Source organism: Callospermophilus lateralis, chromosome 18 (genome assembly GCF_048772815.1).
Source record: "Callospermophilus lateralis isolate mCalLat2 chromosome 18, mCalLat2.hap1, whole genome shotgun sequence".
Lineage (NCBI taxonomy): Eukaryota > Metazoa > Chordata > Mammalia > Rodentia > Sciuridae > Callospermophilus > Callospermophilus lateralis.
In genome coordinates, this window is record NC_135322.1 from 65288928 (window position 1) to 65304097 (window position 15170).

The 15170-nt window shown below is 63.3% G+C and overlaps 1 protein-coding gene across 4 annotated transcripts in view; it reads right to left on the reverse strand.

Annotated features, from left to right (window-relative positions):
• Nucleotides 1-15170, reverse strand: part of Piezo1 (piezo type mechanosensitive ion channel component 1 (Er blood group)) — a 47474-nt gene that overhangs the window by 1208 nt on the left and 31096 nt on the right. For 2 of the 4 annotated variants that reach the window (XM_076837454.2, XM_077105916.1), the window contains exons 11-47: nt 14661-14761; nt 14300-14560; nt 13760-13871; nt 13502-13680; nt 13263-13411; nt 12998-13180; nt 12560-12666; nt 12286-12446; nt 12012-12188; nt 11608-11733; nt 11335-11535; nt 10681-10885; nt 8980-9084; nt 8453-8606; nt 8127-8370; nt 7943-8039; nt 7682-7853; nt 7266-7355; nt 7090-7190; nt 6670-6741; nt 6260-6360; nt 5641-5743; nt 5519-5572; nt 5272-5444; nt 5064-5170; nt 4717-4914; nt 4381-4639; nt 4126-4314; nt 3680-3995; nt 3203-3314; nt 2976-3123; nt 2670-2884; nt 2425-2583; nt 2173-2320; nt 510-698; nt 301-393; nt 30-202 (exon numbers count right to left, since the gene is read on the reverse strand). In XM_076837454.2, coding sequence (XP_076693569.2) covers nt 30-202; nt 301-393; nt 510-698; nt 2173-2320; nt 2425-2583; nt 2670-2884; nt 2976-3123; nt 3203-3314; nt 3680-3995; nt 4126-4314; nt 4381-4639; nt 4717-4914; nt 5064-5170; nt 5272-5444; nt 5519-5572; nt 5641-5743; nt 6260-6360; nt 6670-6741; nt 7090-7190; nt 7266-7355; nt 7682-7853; nt 7943-8039; nt 8127-8370; nt 8453-8606; nt 8980-9084; nt 10681-10885; nt 11335-11535; nt 11608-11733; nt 12012-12188; nt 12286-12446; nt 12560-12666; nt 12998-13180; nt 13263-13411; nt 13502-13680; nt 13760-13871; nt 14300-14560; nt 14661-14761 — 5734 coding nt within the window. Of the gene's footprint in view, nt 1-29; nt 203-300; nt 414-509; nt 699-2172; nt 2321-2424; nt 2584-2669; nt 2885-2975; nt 3124-3202; nt 3315-3679; nt 3996-4125; nt 4315-4380; nt 4640-4716; nt 4915-5063; nt 5171-5271; nt 5445-5518; nt 5573-5640; nt 5744-6259; nt 6361-6669; nt 6742-7089; nt 7191-7265; nt 7356-7681; nt 7854-7942; nt 8040-8126; nt 8371-8452; nt 8607-8979; nt 9085-10680; nt 10886-11334; nt 11536-11607; nt 11734-12011; nt 12189-12285; nt 12447-12559; nt 12667-12997; nt 13181-13262; nt 13412-13501; nt 13681-13759; nt 13872-14299; nt 14561-14660; nt 14762-15170 lie in introns of those variants that run through there. The other 2 variants (XR_013154567.1, XM_077105917.1) reach the window with 2 other exon arrangements.

Here is a 15170-nt window from a genome sequence, read left to right on the forward strand (position 1 = left end):
CCACCAAGTCCCCAGGGCACAGCACCCACCTCTGGAAGTTCCAAGTAAAACGCAGGGTGATGTCGGCAGTGCCGTTGTACAGTTCTCGCTTCATTTGAGCCCGACTTGGGGGGCTGATGCGCCACAGGGCTCCAGAGCTGCCCTCGATGTGAGCTGTGACGATGTCCTCGGGACTATACTGGCTAATGAACTGCATGGCCAGCTGTGGCGTGGCATGGCATGCTTCAGTGGGGGTGGCCACCACCACACCCACCAGGCCATCCCCTCTCACCACATGGACACAGCCTGGGGGCCACTCACCGGGTGGGTGTCAAACTGCCGGGACAGTTCCTCATAAGCTTCAGGTGTAAAGGGCACGATGGACGGCTGCTGGGCACTCATGGTGAACAGGGGCTGGACGGGGGACAGGGCAGCTGGTGGGCAACAGGGTGGGTGATGGGGAACCTGGTGGTCACGGACAGGCTGGGGGTGGCGCAGGGGCCTCTGCCCTGTTTTCCAAGGCAGCTCACCTCATAGCCGCCCAGCTTGAGAGTGACAGTGACATCGATGGGCTGGTTGACAACGCCGACCACGGAGCGCACCAGTGACATGAAGAGCAGCGGGAACCAGATGATGGCGATGAGGAAGACGATGATGAGGCCGCCCATGCCGTACTTGACGATCTTCTTCTTCCTCTGCCCCTTGGGCTGGGGGTATTTCTGGGGCAAGACACAGGTCACGCAGCCCCTCAGGGCCATGGTCTCTAGCCTCCAGCTGGGGTCAGCACAAAGCTACGGTGGCCAGCCTGGGGCAGAGTGGGCACAGACATGCAGCTGGACCTAGACAGGCCAGGTGTCCAGTGGGAGCATCCCCAAGGAATGCGCTGGCTTGGCCCAGCCTGCAGGCAGCCCCCCTGCAGCCAGGCCCCAGCGCCAGAGCCTCAAGGCATCATCTTCATGACCTCTCAGGTTAACAAGACATGAGCCATGAAGGGAAGAAAGTGAACAGCTTCAGAACTAACTTGTGCGAGCATGTCCCCAAACGAGCTGTCTGGAGAGGACCAGAATATACACAGAGCAACGGCAGCTCACTTCCCATGAGCACATCCCCAGCCTGTTTTACTCTGAAACAGTTCTTGCTACAGTCTCAAACTCGGGATCCTCCTGCCTCAGCCTCCCCAGTTGCTGAGATTATAGGTGGGCACCCCCGCTCCTGGCTGCCACTTATTTCCTGTCAGGAAATGAGCCCATGTACTGCTAGTAAGAGTGAGTAGCTGCTTAGAAAGCAGCTCCTTAAATCCTAGCCAGAGCCTGCCCACAGGTCCAGGGTGCCTCCATAGATGGACGCCCACACACTCAAGAGAGACTGTGATGTCGACAGCAACACTACTCAAGGAAAGTCCATCACTGGGGAAGCACAGGCAAGTGAACGGGGTCTTTGCACACCATGGAGTATTATGCAAGCATAAACAGGAGTGCTGACTTTCCCCTCGGTGGGAGAACTTTAGAAACATGGTGCTGTGGGCCTGTTTGTGGAAGGCCTATGACAGGCACAACCAGATGGGAAGCAAACTGGATCCATTGCACTGATAGTCAGTGTGCTGAACACCACCGATGTGTGCACTCTAAACGGTAAGTTGTACGGGGGAACACACCAGCGACGTGGCCTTTCCTCCCCCACTAAGCCTCTGGGCTGCTGCCCTGCTGAGCGCCCACCTCTAGAGGGCCAAGGCCGCTGCCCCCTGCCTGGAGGAGTTCTGTTTATCTTTTGGTGCTGGGGATTGAGCCCAGGGGCACTTGACCCCTGAGCCACATCTCCGGGCCTATTTTTATTTAGAGATGGTCTCACTGAGTTGCTTAGTGCCTTGCTTTTGCTGAGGCTGGCTTTGAACTCAAGATCCTCCTGTCTTAGCCTCTCAAGCTGCTGGGATTACAGGTGTGTGCCACTGCACCTGGACACTTGATTTATTGAGACAAGGTCCCTGAGTTGCCCAGGCTGGCTTTGAACTTTACATCCTCCTGCCTTAGCCTCTCGAGTTGCTGGGATTATAGGCACTTGCCACCATGCCTGGGCTCCAGAGGGTTTCGGAGAACCCTTCCTTTGACCTGTGGTTGGCTTCTGGCCTCCTGTCCACACAGGCAGAGCCTCTGGGGAAGCAGTACCCTGCTGTCCCTCCCCCAGGCCTGGTCCTACCTTCTCTGTCTCTCGACTACACTTGATGATGAAGATGTTGGCGTAAATGTCCTCAACACACATCCAGTTTGACAGGGACAGGGTGGTGTCTGTCCACACCCAGTCCATGACTGCCCGTAGCTCCACCAGGAATGGCACCAGCCGGAACCTGCCAGGTCAGGATCCCGTCAGGAGGGTCTCCCATGCTAGCTCTGACAGGCCACCTAGCCCAGCTGCCCCTTGCTCTCGGTGACCCCTGGGCAGACCACTCACCCCTGAAAAAGGAAGAGGTTCAGGTGGTTGTACTTCTTGGTGAGGAAGTTGCCCAGGATGCGGGTCGGGTAGCCGCAGCGGATCTGGTAGGCGGACAGGGCAAAGTAGATGCACTTCACGAAGTACCACAGCTGGGCCACAGCATTCTGGCTGAACATCCTGGGACAGGGTGGCAGGGACCGTCAGAGACGGAGGCTGACCAGGCCCTGCCCTGCGTCAAGCCCACCCCAGGATGAAGACCCCACCTCTCAGTGACGGCTGGCAGGATGAAGAACATCCAGAGGTGTATGGCGAGCACCAGCACCACCTGGAAAGCCAGCTTGCCCAGCACGGTTTTGCGCAGGTAGAGGGCACGGTCCACCACCATGGTGCTAAAGTGGATCAGCAGCATGACCAGGAAGGCCTCGGGCACCTGGTCATCTGACAGGGAGGACGTGATGTCTGTGGCGGCCGAGTGCTTCTGTAGCCAAAGGGCAGAGGAGGGGAGCTGTAGCTGGGCCGCTGGCAGCGGCCAGGCTGCACCCACCCGGGCAGCCAGCCCTCCTGCTCACCCCAAAGGCCCAGAAGCCAAAAATGATGATGATGAAGTCCACAACGTCCGCCAGGAACATGAGGACATAGACGTCTGTGGCCGCCCGGTACTTGGTGTGCAGGATATCATGGAAGAAGAGCTGCAGGGGCTGGTATATGCTCTGTGCCCTGTGGGAGGGGGCTCAGCTGGGTGCCTGGCCATAGGGACCCCCTCCCTGCCATGTGGAAAGAAGGGCCGGCCACTCACAGGGACAGGCAGAAGCTCTGCAGCCAGCGCGCGGCTGCCTTCATCCGTTCTTGAGAACGGCTCGGCCCCTTCTTCCCCGCAGCCTCTTCCTCCTCTTCCCCATCCACAGCTTCTGTGGGTGAGAAGTGTGGAGGCTGAGCCCACGGGGGACTGGGCCTGGCTTCTGGCCACTTCACAGAGAAGCAGACAACACAGGGGCCTCTTCATGGCCCTGTCAAGGGGCAGCTGAGGCCAGCCAGGGCACATGCTCTGCTGCTGGCCCTGTAGACAGCAGTGTACCTCTCTGTCCCCCTGGAAGAGCCAGAACCCACAGCCAAGTGCTGTCCTGTCCTGGAATCCAGCTGGTCCCCTGCTGGGCCTGGCACCTCCAAGGGATGGGATGGGCCGTCCGGCCTCCTCTACCTCCCCTGAAACAGCCGAGAGCCAGCACTGCCCATGAGAACCAGTGGGACTGAGCTGTGGTCAGAGCTCTCTCACCCATGGCTGCCGCTCCTGCGGGTCCAGGCCTCTCCTTCCTCCTCCTGAAACGCAGGCTGATTCGTCTTGTGTCCTGAGGCCTGAAGTCCACCTGGGGCTCTGGAGCCCCATCCTCAGGAACAGCCCCCGCTTCTACCTGGATGTAGTCCTTGGTCGTGGCTCCTGCCACCCCCAGCTCTGCCTGGTGCTCGGCACCTGCCTCTGCCTGGGGTCCCAGTAGGACCTCTGGCCCCGCCTCAGCCCCCTGATCCTTCCCGCTGCTCCTGCTCTGCTCCTTGGAGAACTGGTCCTCTTCATGGTCCCAGAGGCCGTAGCACTGTGTGGAGGGCAAGGAGGGACAGTGAGGACACCAGCTGCACCAGGCTTGGACCAGGCAAGATGGCCAGGCCCACCCTGGGCTGCCCACTGCTAGCCCGTGAGCCCCGGGGTGCGGGGCACATGCTCACCAGCAGCTGGGAACGGTGGAAGAAGAGCACCGTGAGCTGCAGCAGGTCGCACTTGGTGTAGCTGTCCGTCTTCTCCAGGCCCAGGATGCGCGGGGGGAAGTAGGGCTTGTTCTCGTAGCGCCTCAGCACCGTGTGGCTGTTCCAGGGGAAGAAGCCAAACTGGAACAGGTACTTGGTGACCACCATGACCTGCAGAAGAGGGGGTCAGCATGGGGCCTGGCTGCCCCCTCCCTGGCCCCACTGGCTGCAGCCCACCTCCGTAAAGATGATGGCTGTCATCCAGAAGCGCTTGCTGGGCCTGGGGATGGACAGCATGGCCCACAGGAAGATGAGCACGGGCAGCACCAGGGAGGCAGCCGAGGCGGTGACCATGTGGTTGAGGATGATGATGAAGTAGCAGAGCAGCTCTGAATGTGCGGCCACGCACTGGCACACGGCCTGCAGCAGCCGCAGCGTCCGGCCCTGCTCCGCCGCAAAGCTCTCGGCCTGCTCCAGCTCGGGGATGTGCAGGCACCTGCAGAGGGACCACCTGGCTGCAGCCATGCAGGCAGGTGGCTCCGACCCTCCTTGCCCAGCCCCACCCCACCCCACCTGTCCAGGAGCAGCTCGCTGGCTGTGCGCGTCCTCACGCGGGCGTTGGCCAAAAGCTCCTGGGAGCCCTGCAGGGAAGCCTGGTCCCGGGAGTCGGTGGCAATCTCCTCACTGCCACTGCGGGTGCTGTAGCCAGTGCTCAGGGGGCTGCTGGTGTCATCTGTTAGGCTGCTCGGGGGTTCCTCAGCACCCAGCCCACTGTGGGAGGGGAGCCAGGTCACAGGGTTGGGATAGCTGGGATGCACCACTCCATAGCGCCCCTAAGGGATCAGCCCGGGCTTTGGGGCTGAGAGCAAGGAGGAGGAGCTGCCCTGGCTCAGCTCCAGCCCCCTCAGTCCTCCACCCACCTTGACACCGTGCTGGGTCCATCACGGGCCTCTGGGGGGCCTGGCAGTGTGGTCTCAGCTGCACTCACATACAGCTGGTCCAGTACGCTCCGGTGCACCTCTCCACCCTGCAGGGTGTGGGGGGTCTCAGGGCTCTGCTCCTGAAGGGCAGGGCAGCACCCAGCAGGAGCGGGGAGGGGTCTGCAGTGGGTGTGACCGCACAGCTTACCCGCAGGAGCTCCTGTGTTAGCAGGTAGCGCTCTGCACGCAGCACGTCGCTCATGGTGCGGTGGTGCCTGGTGAAAGCACACAGCCAGCGTGTCAGCCCGTCCACCGTAGCCTGGCCAAGCACCCACAAGAACTGCACGGTGCCCAGCACGCGCTGCATGACGTGGCCTCGGCCTGTAGGGAGGGAGGAGATGCTGAAACAGGGGTTGGCCAGGAGAGTCCTGATCCCTGCCCTTGGGCCCACTCACCTGCCACTTCATCCTCGAGGGCTTCCACGGGCTCCCCCAGGCTCGGGTCACCTCCTGATACAGGGGACTGGTCAGTGTCTCTCAGCTCTGCAGGTCCCCACCACAGCCCTGCCGCAACTCACCAGCAGGCAGCTGCCCTTCCTGGTGCGCCCGCTCCTGCTGTGCCTGCTCCCGCCGCTGCCTCAGCACTGTCTGGGCGTTGGTCACCCAGGCCTGGTACGCCATCTGCCAGCCCAGGAGTGGGTTAGGAAGAGGAGGAGGAACCTGGGCTTGTCAGGGCCTGGCCCCAGCCCTGGCTGCTGTACCAGCGGGGACCTGGCTGCCCTGCACTTCCTCTGGAAATGGGACCCCAGGGCTGCAGGGGGGGGCACAGCGAATGCAGCCCACCCACAGGTCCTTGCTACTCAGGGCCCCACGCTGAGAATCAGAACCAAGGACGAGAGGGCCTTCTGGCCCCAGGACACAAGTGTGCCCAGCAACTACGCCAAGCTCCATAGACCAGGCACTGGCAGCAACAGTCCAGCATGGCCAGAGCCAGGACCTAGGGAAGTAAGGCGCAGAGGGGCAGGTGGCTGCTGGTGATCATCCTCAGCCTAGGGCCTGGTTTCCCGCCGTTGGGGAGGTCTGAAGGGGGTGTGCAGAGCTGGCTGCCTAGACCCTGCAAGCCTCTGTCCCACCTCAGGCTGCCTGGCCCAAGGCCAGGACCTCCATGGACAGAGGGGAAGGGGGCCACCATCTCACCTGGAAGGCGCTCTGTGCTGATGGCCTGGGGTCCTCCGGCAGGGCTTCCTCTTCCTCCTCACTGTCAGACTCAAACAGGAAGTAGTCCCCAGAGTGGATGACTGCAGGCAGAGAGGGCTTGAGACCCAGCCCCAGGCAGGGCTTCCCATCCCAGCAAGACCCCTGAGAGGCCCCCCGGTTCCTCAACCGGGCATCAGCCAAGAGCAGACCCAGCAGCACTGCCCAGAATGTTCCCCTTGTCCCACCACCTGCACAGGCGCTGCCCAAACTGCCACCCTAGTTGGGGGCCAGCAGGCTGGGGGATGGCAGAGCATGCATGGACGCAGGCCAGAGAGCAGGACGAGACCAGACCGGACAAGGAGGCACCAGGGAGAAGCAGGGTATCTGGAGTAGATGGTCAGGCAGGGTACCTGTGGCATGGTCCAGCCAGGGCCGCCACCACTGTCTTGGTGGCGAGGAGGAGCCCCCTGGACTGCTGGGCCCTGTGGAGGGGCGGGGCAAAGAGTGAGGTGACAGGGAGGGGCCGGGGAGGCTGTGGGAGCAGCCTGTCCTGGGATGGGCCACCACAGCCACGGAGCCCCTGCAGTGCTGGTGCCACAGGATGCCATGTGGCTCGGCCTGGAAGGATGGGAAAGAGGGCCCACGAGTGCAGACAGACAGTCGCAGGGTGGCCACACAGCTTGCTGGGACGAGTGACCACACCACATGGCACAGGACACTGATAGGCAGGGAACTCTCTGGGGACATCACATGACACATCACAGCAGGCAGGCTCCGGTGGGCATGGACATGGGGAGCCCTCCAAGGTCCTGGGCTCCATCCATGCTCACCTGGCTCCTGGACAGGGTCCTCAGGGCCCACGGTCTGCGGGCGGCCACGGCCTGCCTGGCCTTGCCTATACTTTTCCTGCTTGGCACGGATCCGCCTCATCCTGTGGGAGGGAGTGGGCTCTGAGTGCCATGCTGGCCAGAAAAACCCAAGGGTCCTTGCCCCAGAGGGCACCTACTGTCTCTTCAGCTGGGCCAAGGACTTCTCCTCTGCCTTGCGGTGGGCCTCGATGCTCTTGAGGCTGGCTGCATTGTAGAGGGCGAAGCCCCTGTGGGGAGAGCAGTGAGGGCAGAACTCAGCTCCACCTGTCCCCACCCCTGGGCACTGGGGTCCCTGGGAAAGGAAGATGAGGCTGGCTCTAAGTCAGAGCTCTCTGCCCAGGAGGTAAGACACTGTCACAGTCAGGGCTGACACCAGGTCCATGCAGCACTCAGCCTCTGAGCTCCAGTCTGGGGATGGCAAGGGCACATGCAATCCATAGGGGGCCAGTGTTCCTCGGGCTTCCCTCCAGGTGACACATGAGCCTCAGAGTGCAGGTGCCCATGGTGCTCTCTTCCAGCCCAGGGACCCGGTGCTAGCTGGGCTGGGGCTGACCTGGAGGCCTGCAGGGCGGTGGCCTGCAGGTCCACACTGACGTGCAGGAAGTAGTAGCTGAGGAAGACGCGGCGCTGCAGCAACAGGAAGAAGAAGCAGACGCCATCCCAGATGACACCGGCCTCCTCCACGGGCAGCAGGCAGTCCTGGTCCCTGCCCATCATCTCCTTGGCTGTGGGACAGGTGCCGGCATGGCCAGGGGTCAAGGCCTGAGCACCGGGGGACCCTGTGCACCCCCTGCCCCAGGCCGCGCCCACTCACGGTCATAGTAGCCTTTGACGGTGCACACGAGGCTGAAGAGCTGGATGACCCAGCAGAAGCTGCTCTGCATCTGCTCCACGAAGACGCAGGACAGGAGCTGGGGGAGGGGGAGGGTCAGCCAGGCCTGGGGGAAGGCAAGGGCCAGTCGAGCCTCGGGAGTGGGGACGGCGGGCGGGCAGCTCACCGACAGCATGTTCTTGGAGATGATGACTGTGACGTTGTAGAGGATGAGGCAGTCCCACAGTACGAGGCGGGACCGCGTGCCCTTCTGCAGCAGGGTGGTGCCGAAGAGCAGCAAGTAGAAGCAGGCCAGCAGGTAGCCCAGCCCAAAGATGCTGATGCGCGTGGCCCCCGTGATGAACACCACCACCAGCACCAGCCAGAACAGGTAGCGGAAGACGGCCACCTTCAGCATGTCCAGGTAGGACCTGCAGGCAAGTGTCACCAGTTGCTGGTCGTCCTGGCTGCCCCCTTCCAGCAGGGCCCTCCGTGGTGAGCATGTGCACCCACCTGCAGTGGATGAAGTTGGGCACAGGGTTGGGCTCCCCCCGCAGGGGCTCCAGGTGGTCAGTGTTGGTGCCGGCCATGCGCTGCCACTCCTCAGTGCGCTCAGCTGCAAACACCTGCCACTGCTGGGAGGCGCAGAGCAGCAGGAGGAAGTCACCTGCAGACATAGGAGAGTGCCGGGGCCACGTCACGCTGTGGGCACCACTGTACACAGGGCAGCAGGAGGACATCAGCAGGTGGTGCTTGTGCATACGTGTGCTGCATGTGTGTGGCAGGAAACGTGGGCCGCACACCATGGCCATGGCCTGTGAGCCTGGGGGACAGTGAGTACTTGGACCTGTCCTCAGGTGCATGCCCACTTGGCTCAGAAGTACAGGCCCTGGGCCCGCCTGGCAGTACCCGGCGGGCCCTCCCTCCCATGCCCTGCAGGTCCACATGCCCTGTAGGTGCAGCCTCTGTGGCCTCTGGAGGCTGGCAGGTGTGCCCCCCGGGGGGCACGACAGGATGCGGGCTGCCTGTGAGGCACTCACTGATGAGGTTGGTGGAGTTGGGGGCCCTGAAGAAGTCGGGCAGGTACAGCCACTTGATGAGAGCAGAGTTCATGGGGATGGCCTGGCTCCAGCGCCACGGGTAGTCTGTGGGCATGAGGGCACGTCAGGAAGGGCGAGGCCTGTCCAGGGCCCGCAGCACCCGTCTGCTGGCCAGCAGCCTCAGGTTTACGATTTTGGCTTGGGCATTCCAGTGTTCACAGGGGATGTTCCCATACCCTGACACTCCCATGGTCTCGCGGTCACATGCACTCACACTGGAGCCCTGAGGACCCACAGACCCAGGGGCACGTGCATTCTGTGATGTCTGTGCACCAGGGGGGACAACAGAGGAACCCAGCCACAGGCCAGAAAGTTAGGCGCAGCTAGGCTTCTTGTAAGGCAGGAGGGACACCTCCCAGGCGCAGGTAACACTGGGTAAGCATGGCTCACATGATGCCATGACATGGTAACCACACACAGGCCACACCTGTGACCCCAGAGGCAGGATGGCAGGCCCACAGCCAGCCTGGGCAACTCGGTGAGGCCTTGTCTCCAGAGAAGGGGTGGGGAGCCATCTCAGTGGCAAAGTGTCACTGAGCTCAGTCCCACTGCTGGGGGGACAAGAATCAGATGCACGTAGCCATTATGGTCTGGGTGCTGCTTTTTTGTTCCTGGGGAGCTGAATCAAGGTGCTTAACCACTGAGCCACATCCCTAGCCCTTTTTTGTTTTGAGACAGGTTCCCACTAAGCTGCTTAGGGCCTCGCTAAGTTGCCAAGGCTGGCCTTGAACTGCAAATCCTCCCTCAGGAGGTCACAGCCCTCCATGCCTTCTGTGGCGGTCAGATGATGCCACACTGAACTATACCCCAGAAAGGGAGCTGGCCCGTGTGCAAACCAGGACTTCTGGGCCCAGCTCAGTGCCATGGAGTCTGGAGTGTAGCACAGCACAGCTGGAGGGACCCTCGTGGCAGATGTGAGATGACCACCCAAGTCACCCCCAGTGTCAGGTCTGTAGCATAGAGGCACAGTCATGGGTCCCCTGACCTGGCCAAAGGGGTGCACTTGAAGCCCAGCGGTGACCCCACCTGCTCTGAGAGCCCGAGGGCACCGCAGCACAGCCAGGCCTTAGGGCGTTCAGCAAGACCTTGGAGGGGCTGGGCGTGGTGAAGAGCCTGCCTGGTAGAGCACAGCCCTGGTTCAATCCCCAGCACAAGGAAGAACACCAGCCGGCTCTCCCAGGACAAAAGGCCAGGACACTCAGACAGGAGATGGAGGACCCCCTGCACACGGCAGGCTGACCCTGCCACAAGGACTGCGCTGTGGGCAACGGGGCCGTTGGCAGCTGCCCTGTGCACTAGACCACCATCGCCAGAGTCCCGTGAGAGGCGGTACTTGGGCACAAACACACGTGCTCCTGGGATACCCTTGACCTCTCTGAGGGTTTGAGACGTCTCAGGATGGGAAGAGAGCCATGGATGCAGGGAGAGCCCGGGGGCAGGAGCACCCCAGAGAGACGCTTCAGCTGGGACAGGGAGGCTGAAGGGCAGTGGGACTCACAGGGCTGGCCCGGGGCTGGGCTGTGGAGGGCCCAGGCTCGGCCCAGGGAGTCGGGGGAACAATGCCACGGCTCCCTCCTCTGCGCCCACAGCTCGGCTCCCGGCCCCTTGGCCCTCTGCCCCACTGGCACCCACAAGGCTCACCGATGCACAGGGCAGGGGGCATGCCCAGGCACAGCAGGTACTGGTATAGTAGGAAGAGCGCCAGGAAGAGGCAGTAGCTGGGCCAGAGGCGGGCGATGGCCTCACGACGCCGGCGAGTGAGAATGGTCACCAGCCAGCAGCCATGCAAGATGACCATGAAGTTCATGCGCTGCCCAATCACGTTCACGGCCATCATGAAGCAAATCTGGGGAGGGACAGTGGGGACAGGGGTGGACTGGGCTTAGGTACAGGCCTCCTTGGCCTGCACCAGGCCCACCCTGATGGCACAAGGGACAGACAGGTCAGCACCTCCTGCCTTGAGGCCATGGGGCAGCAAGTACACGTTGGGAGCCAGCAGTCCAGGCTCCCAGGGTGACCGCCTCACCCCCGGGAGGGCTGCAGAGGTAAGCCCTATCTCCATCAGGCTCTGGAAACCTGAGGCTGAGGAGGCAGTTCTATCCTCAGAGTCTGGCCAGCCCTGGCCCCCTGCCTTCCTGGGCATTGTGGTGGGCCTCACTGGTACCCGAAGGGCCCCAGCTCAGCCTCAGAGCTGTGCCCCAGTTGCACACCCCAGGCAGCTCCAGGTGCCTGAAAGGTACAGGGCCCCAGAGGCCGAGCCTGCTGGGAAGGGGCAGGGGCACTGTCTGACCTCACCTCCAGCCCAAACTTGTAGAAGAAGAAGTTGACGAAGTACTTGAGACAGCTGAGCAGGCCCTGGTCAAGCCGCTGGCGGGTGCCGTCAGCACACACAGCCTGGGCGGGCAGCGGGGCAAGCTGGTGCTGCCGGCGGTAGTGCTCTTGACGGCGGTACACCATGGCCTCGAACACCAGCAGCAGCAGGATCTGCAGGTGGTTCTGCAGAGTGGAGCAGCGTCAGGGCAGTGAGGACAGCTGCGCTATCTGTCCACTGCTGGGCCCTGTGCTCACCTGGATGTAGCCCAGATTGGGGAAGCCCTTCCGCACCCCAAACCAGTTGGCAGGGTCGACGGGACCGCGGTACAGCAGGGACTGGTTGATCTCTGTCCGCTGCAGGTTGGTGCTGTTAGGGAGGGGCTGGCAGGCAGGTCAGGTCAGGTCAGCACCTGTGCCTCCAGCCCAGGTCCAGCCATAACAGTTACCCAGCAGGGGCACCCTGGGTGGCCTCAGAGCCACCCTGAGGGGGAGGGTCCAAGTGCCTGGGAAATGGGAGGCTGCAGGCCAGGCTGGGGAGGCAGAGATGTGCAGGGAGAAGCAGGACAGTGGCGAGATCCCGCATGGCAGGGTCTCTGCCGGTGTCCCTCACACCGTGACTTGCATCCCCTGAGGGACTGTCCAGGTGGAAGTGCCCGTACCTCGGAGCAGTTGCTGGAGTACTCCTGAGGGTTGACAACCTTGAGCTGGTACAGCATCTTGCACACGATGATGATGCAGCTCCACACGGTGGACAGGCAGGAGGCCATGGGCCGGAAGCGTGGGTAGGGCAGGGCGAAGGCCCACAGCACCACCAGGAGCAGGTTCATCACCGACACCTGCCGGGGACCCGGGCGTCAGGGAGGCTGGGCTGGGGGCCCCCACCCTGCATGAGGAGATGGAGGCTGAAGGGAGGGGCCGGTGCCGCCAGCTCACCTCCTTCAGGGCCACCCAGACCGTGTACAGGGCCACCAGCTTGAAGATGTGCAGTTCCAGCAGTCGCCGCACGAACACCTGCACGCGGGAGAGGACCTCCGAGAAGCCAGCGGCCAGGTCCAGCAGCCGCTCGGCCACCAGGCCCCACTTGCTGGCTGTGCCTGTGATGGGGGCAGGGTGGGGTTCAGTGAGGCTCGGGGCTCAGAGGGGACCGTCAGTGCCCCTCAGCTGGGGCATGGCAGAGTGAACTCTGACCGGCCACTGTTGCGCTTACCTTCAGGCACCTGTGTGGCCTGGCAGGGGCTGTCCACATTCAGCCCCCTGTCCCTGGGGACCTCTTCCTCCTCCTGCAGCAGAGGGGCCTCGCTTGCCATGTCCTGCCTAGAGAATCCGAGTCACTCCCCACCTGTCCTCTTCTCCCTGGGGCTGAGATGCCCCCACCAACACCCCTTGTCCCCTTGTGTTTTGCTGCAGCTGCTAGGCCTGGTGCACATGGCCCTCAGGTGTGCCTCCTACCCAGGCCGATGGTGGTCAGCTGACATTCCCCCACCACCTGGACGTGCCCTCAGCCCCATGAGGTGCGAGAAGACACCCAGAGCCCAGGGCCTTGGATCTGAAGGCACAGCAAGCTCCTGGCTCCTCCCGCCCCCACACAGGTGAGGCCCTTCCCCAGCTACAGCAGGAGCAGGGGAGCCCGGGAGGTGGGAGGCACCTGTGGGCCCTGCGTGGGCGGTGAGGGCCGGCGGGGGGCACGTGCTCCAGGTCAGTGAGCTGCATGAAGGGCTGGTGGAAGTAGTGCAGCTGCAGGATGCAGGCGAGCAGGAAGAAGCCCGGGATGAAGATGCTGGAGAAGAGCTCGGACACGCTGAACTGCTCCAGGCCCAGGTCCCCCAGCCTGTGGGGAGAGGCGCAGTGGCAGGCCCAGCCCCAGGCCGGCCCAGCGGGACGGGTGGGCCTGAGGAGGGCCCCTGACTCACTGCTCGTCCGTGAAGCCGGTGAGGTTGCGCCAGTAGGCGGGGAAGTCCTGGAACTGGAAGGTATACACGGCGATGAGCACCAGCATGGTGTAGGCCACCACGAGCCACCAGAACACCTTGAGCAGTCTGCGCCACAGGCTGTAGTACACCTGCGGGCGGCACAGGGCGGTGAGCGGTGCCCAGGGAGGGGGAGCGGTGACGTGCTGCCCGCCCCCGGGGCTACGCTCACCCCCAGGCACCTGGAAGAGGGTGAGGCAGAGCAGGAAGAGGAACATGTACACGATCTTGTAGACCACCAGCCGGCCGGCGAAGCTGACCACCACGAACATGCCCGCACACACGTAGATCCAGTACTTGGCGTACACGCCCGTGACCAGCTCCCCCAGGCTCCGCAGCAGCGTCTGTGTCTGCGTGGGCTCTGCGGGCCAAGCCAGTAGACAGGGAATGGCCCTGGGCCCGGCAAGGTGGGACGGCGCGACCCCGACCGCCCCACTCACCTGTGTCCGCCACGGCGACCTGCAGCAGCACGGCAGGCCCCTGGGCCTTCTTCAGCAGCTTCTCTTTCACGAACTGCCGCAGCAGCAGCCAGAAGGTCAGGGTGTAGAGCAGCTGCGAGGCAGGGGCGTCACAGCCGGGCAGGGGAGCGCGGCACCCCACCCAGGCCCAGGCCCACCCGATATGGGCAGTCAACGGCCAGACACGGGTGTGCCGCACGTGGGTCCACACGCTCACGGTCCCACACTCAGGCCCACTCTGGCTCACGGGCTCTTGCGCCTCACAGGACACACACTGAAATCCACCACCCACAGACAGTGGCAGACACAGACACTGGCCCAGGGCCACAGCAGCACACTGTCACTCGAACACACTGGGCAATACTCAACCGCGCCTGGGTGGGTTGGCAGGGACTCCATGGTGACCTCCAGCCAGCTCCCTCTCCCGGGTTCTCCCAGCAGGCAGATGAGGCGCAGTGCCATCCTCACGGGCACCAGGGGCCTCAGCCAGCACGGGGCTCCCAGGCCGGCGGGCATACTCACCATGGCGCCCAGGTCCAGGCAGGGGTAGCGGGTGTGCTGCAGCCCCAGCTGGCGCAGGCTGACGGGGCCCAGGGTGACGGGCAGCTCGGGGCGCAGGTCCAGGGCCCACACGTAGCGCAGGCAGCACAGCGCCAGCCCGTACAGCAGGATGCAGGGCGAGCACAGCATGGCCAGCTGATGACGGCTGCGCACCGTCCAGATGAGGCAGGCCCAGAGCAGCAGCACGAAGGTCAGCCAGCTGTGGTAGGTGATGCTCCACACCTGGGCAGCCAGGGCAGCAATCACAGCCCCAGTATGAAATGCAGGCTGCAGTCCCCCTCCCCCACACAGCGGGACTACCGCCAAGGGCCCTGGGGCTTACCATCATAGCAATGAGGGCACAAACGTAGCTCTGGGCCATGATGAGGTGGCCCAGGCCATGCAGCGGAGAGGCCTCTCTCAGCTCTGCCAGCCTGGGATGCACTGGGGGCAGAGCAGAGGTCAGCTCTCATGTGGGGTCACCCAGGAGTCCTCTCCCCACACTGCTGTGGCCTAAAGCAGGCACAAACGCAGGGCCCGGCAGGCAGGAGGGGGCCAGCCAGAGAAGACGGCCACTGTGGGCACTGGGCAGTCCTGGCAGCCACATCTGACCCGGTACCCGATGGGGCACATGACCCTGGACGGCCCCTGTTGGGCCCAAGTTCCAAGACACTGAGGGGACGGGGTGCACAAGAACACCCCAGCCCATGCCCGCACTCCATCACTGCACTCGGGGCAGGTCAAAGAGCGAAACGGAGCTCAGCAGAGAAGCAGCCCTGGGAAAGACCCCACGGTGCTGCCGCCCGCCCAGAGTCCCTGCCACAACAGCAGCAGCTCCCTGGGCCCTGGACAC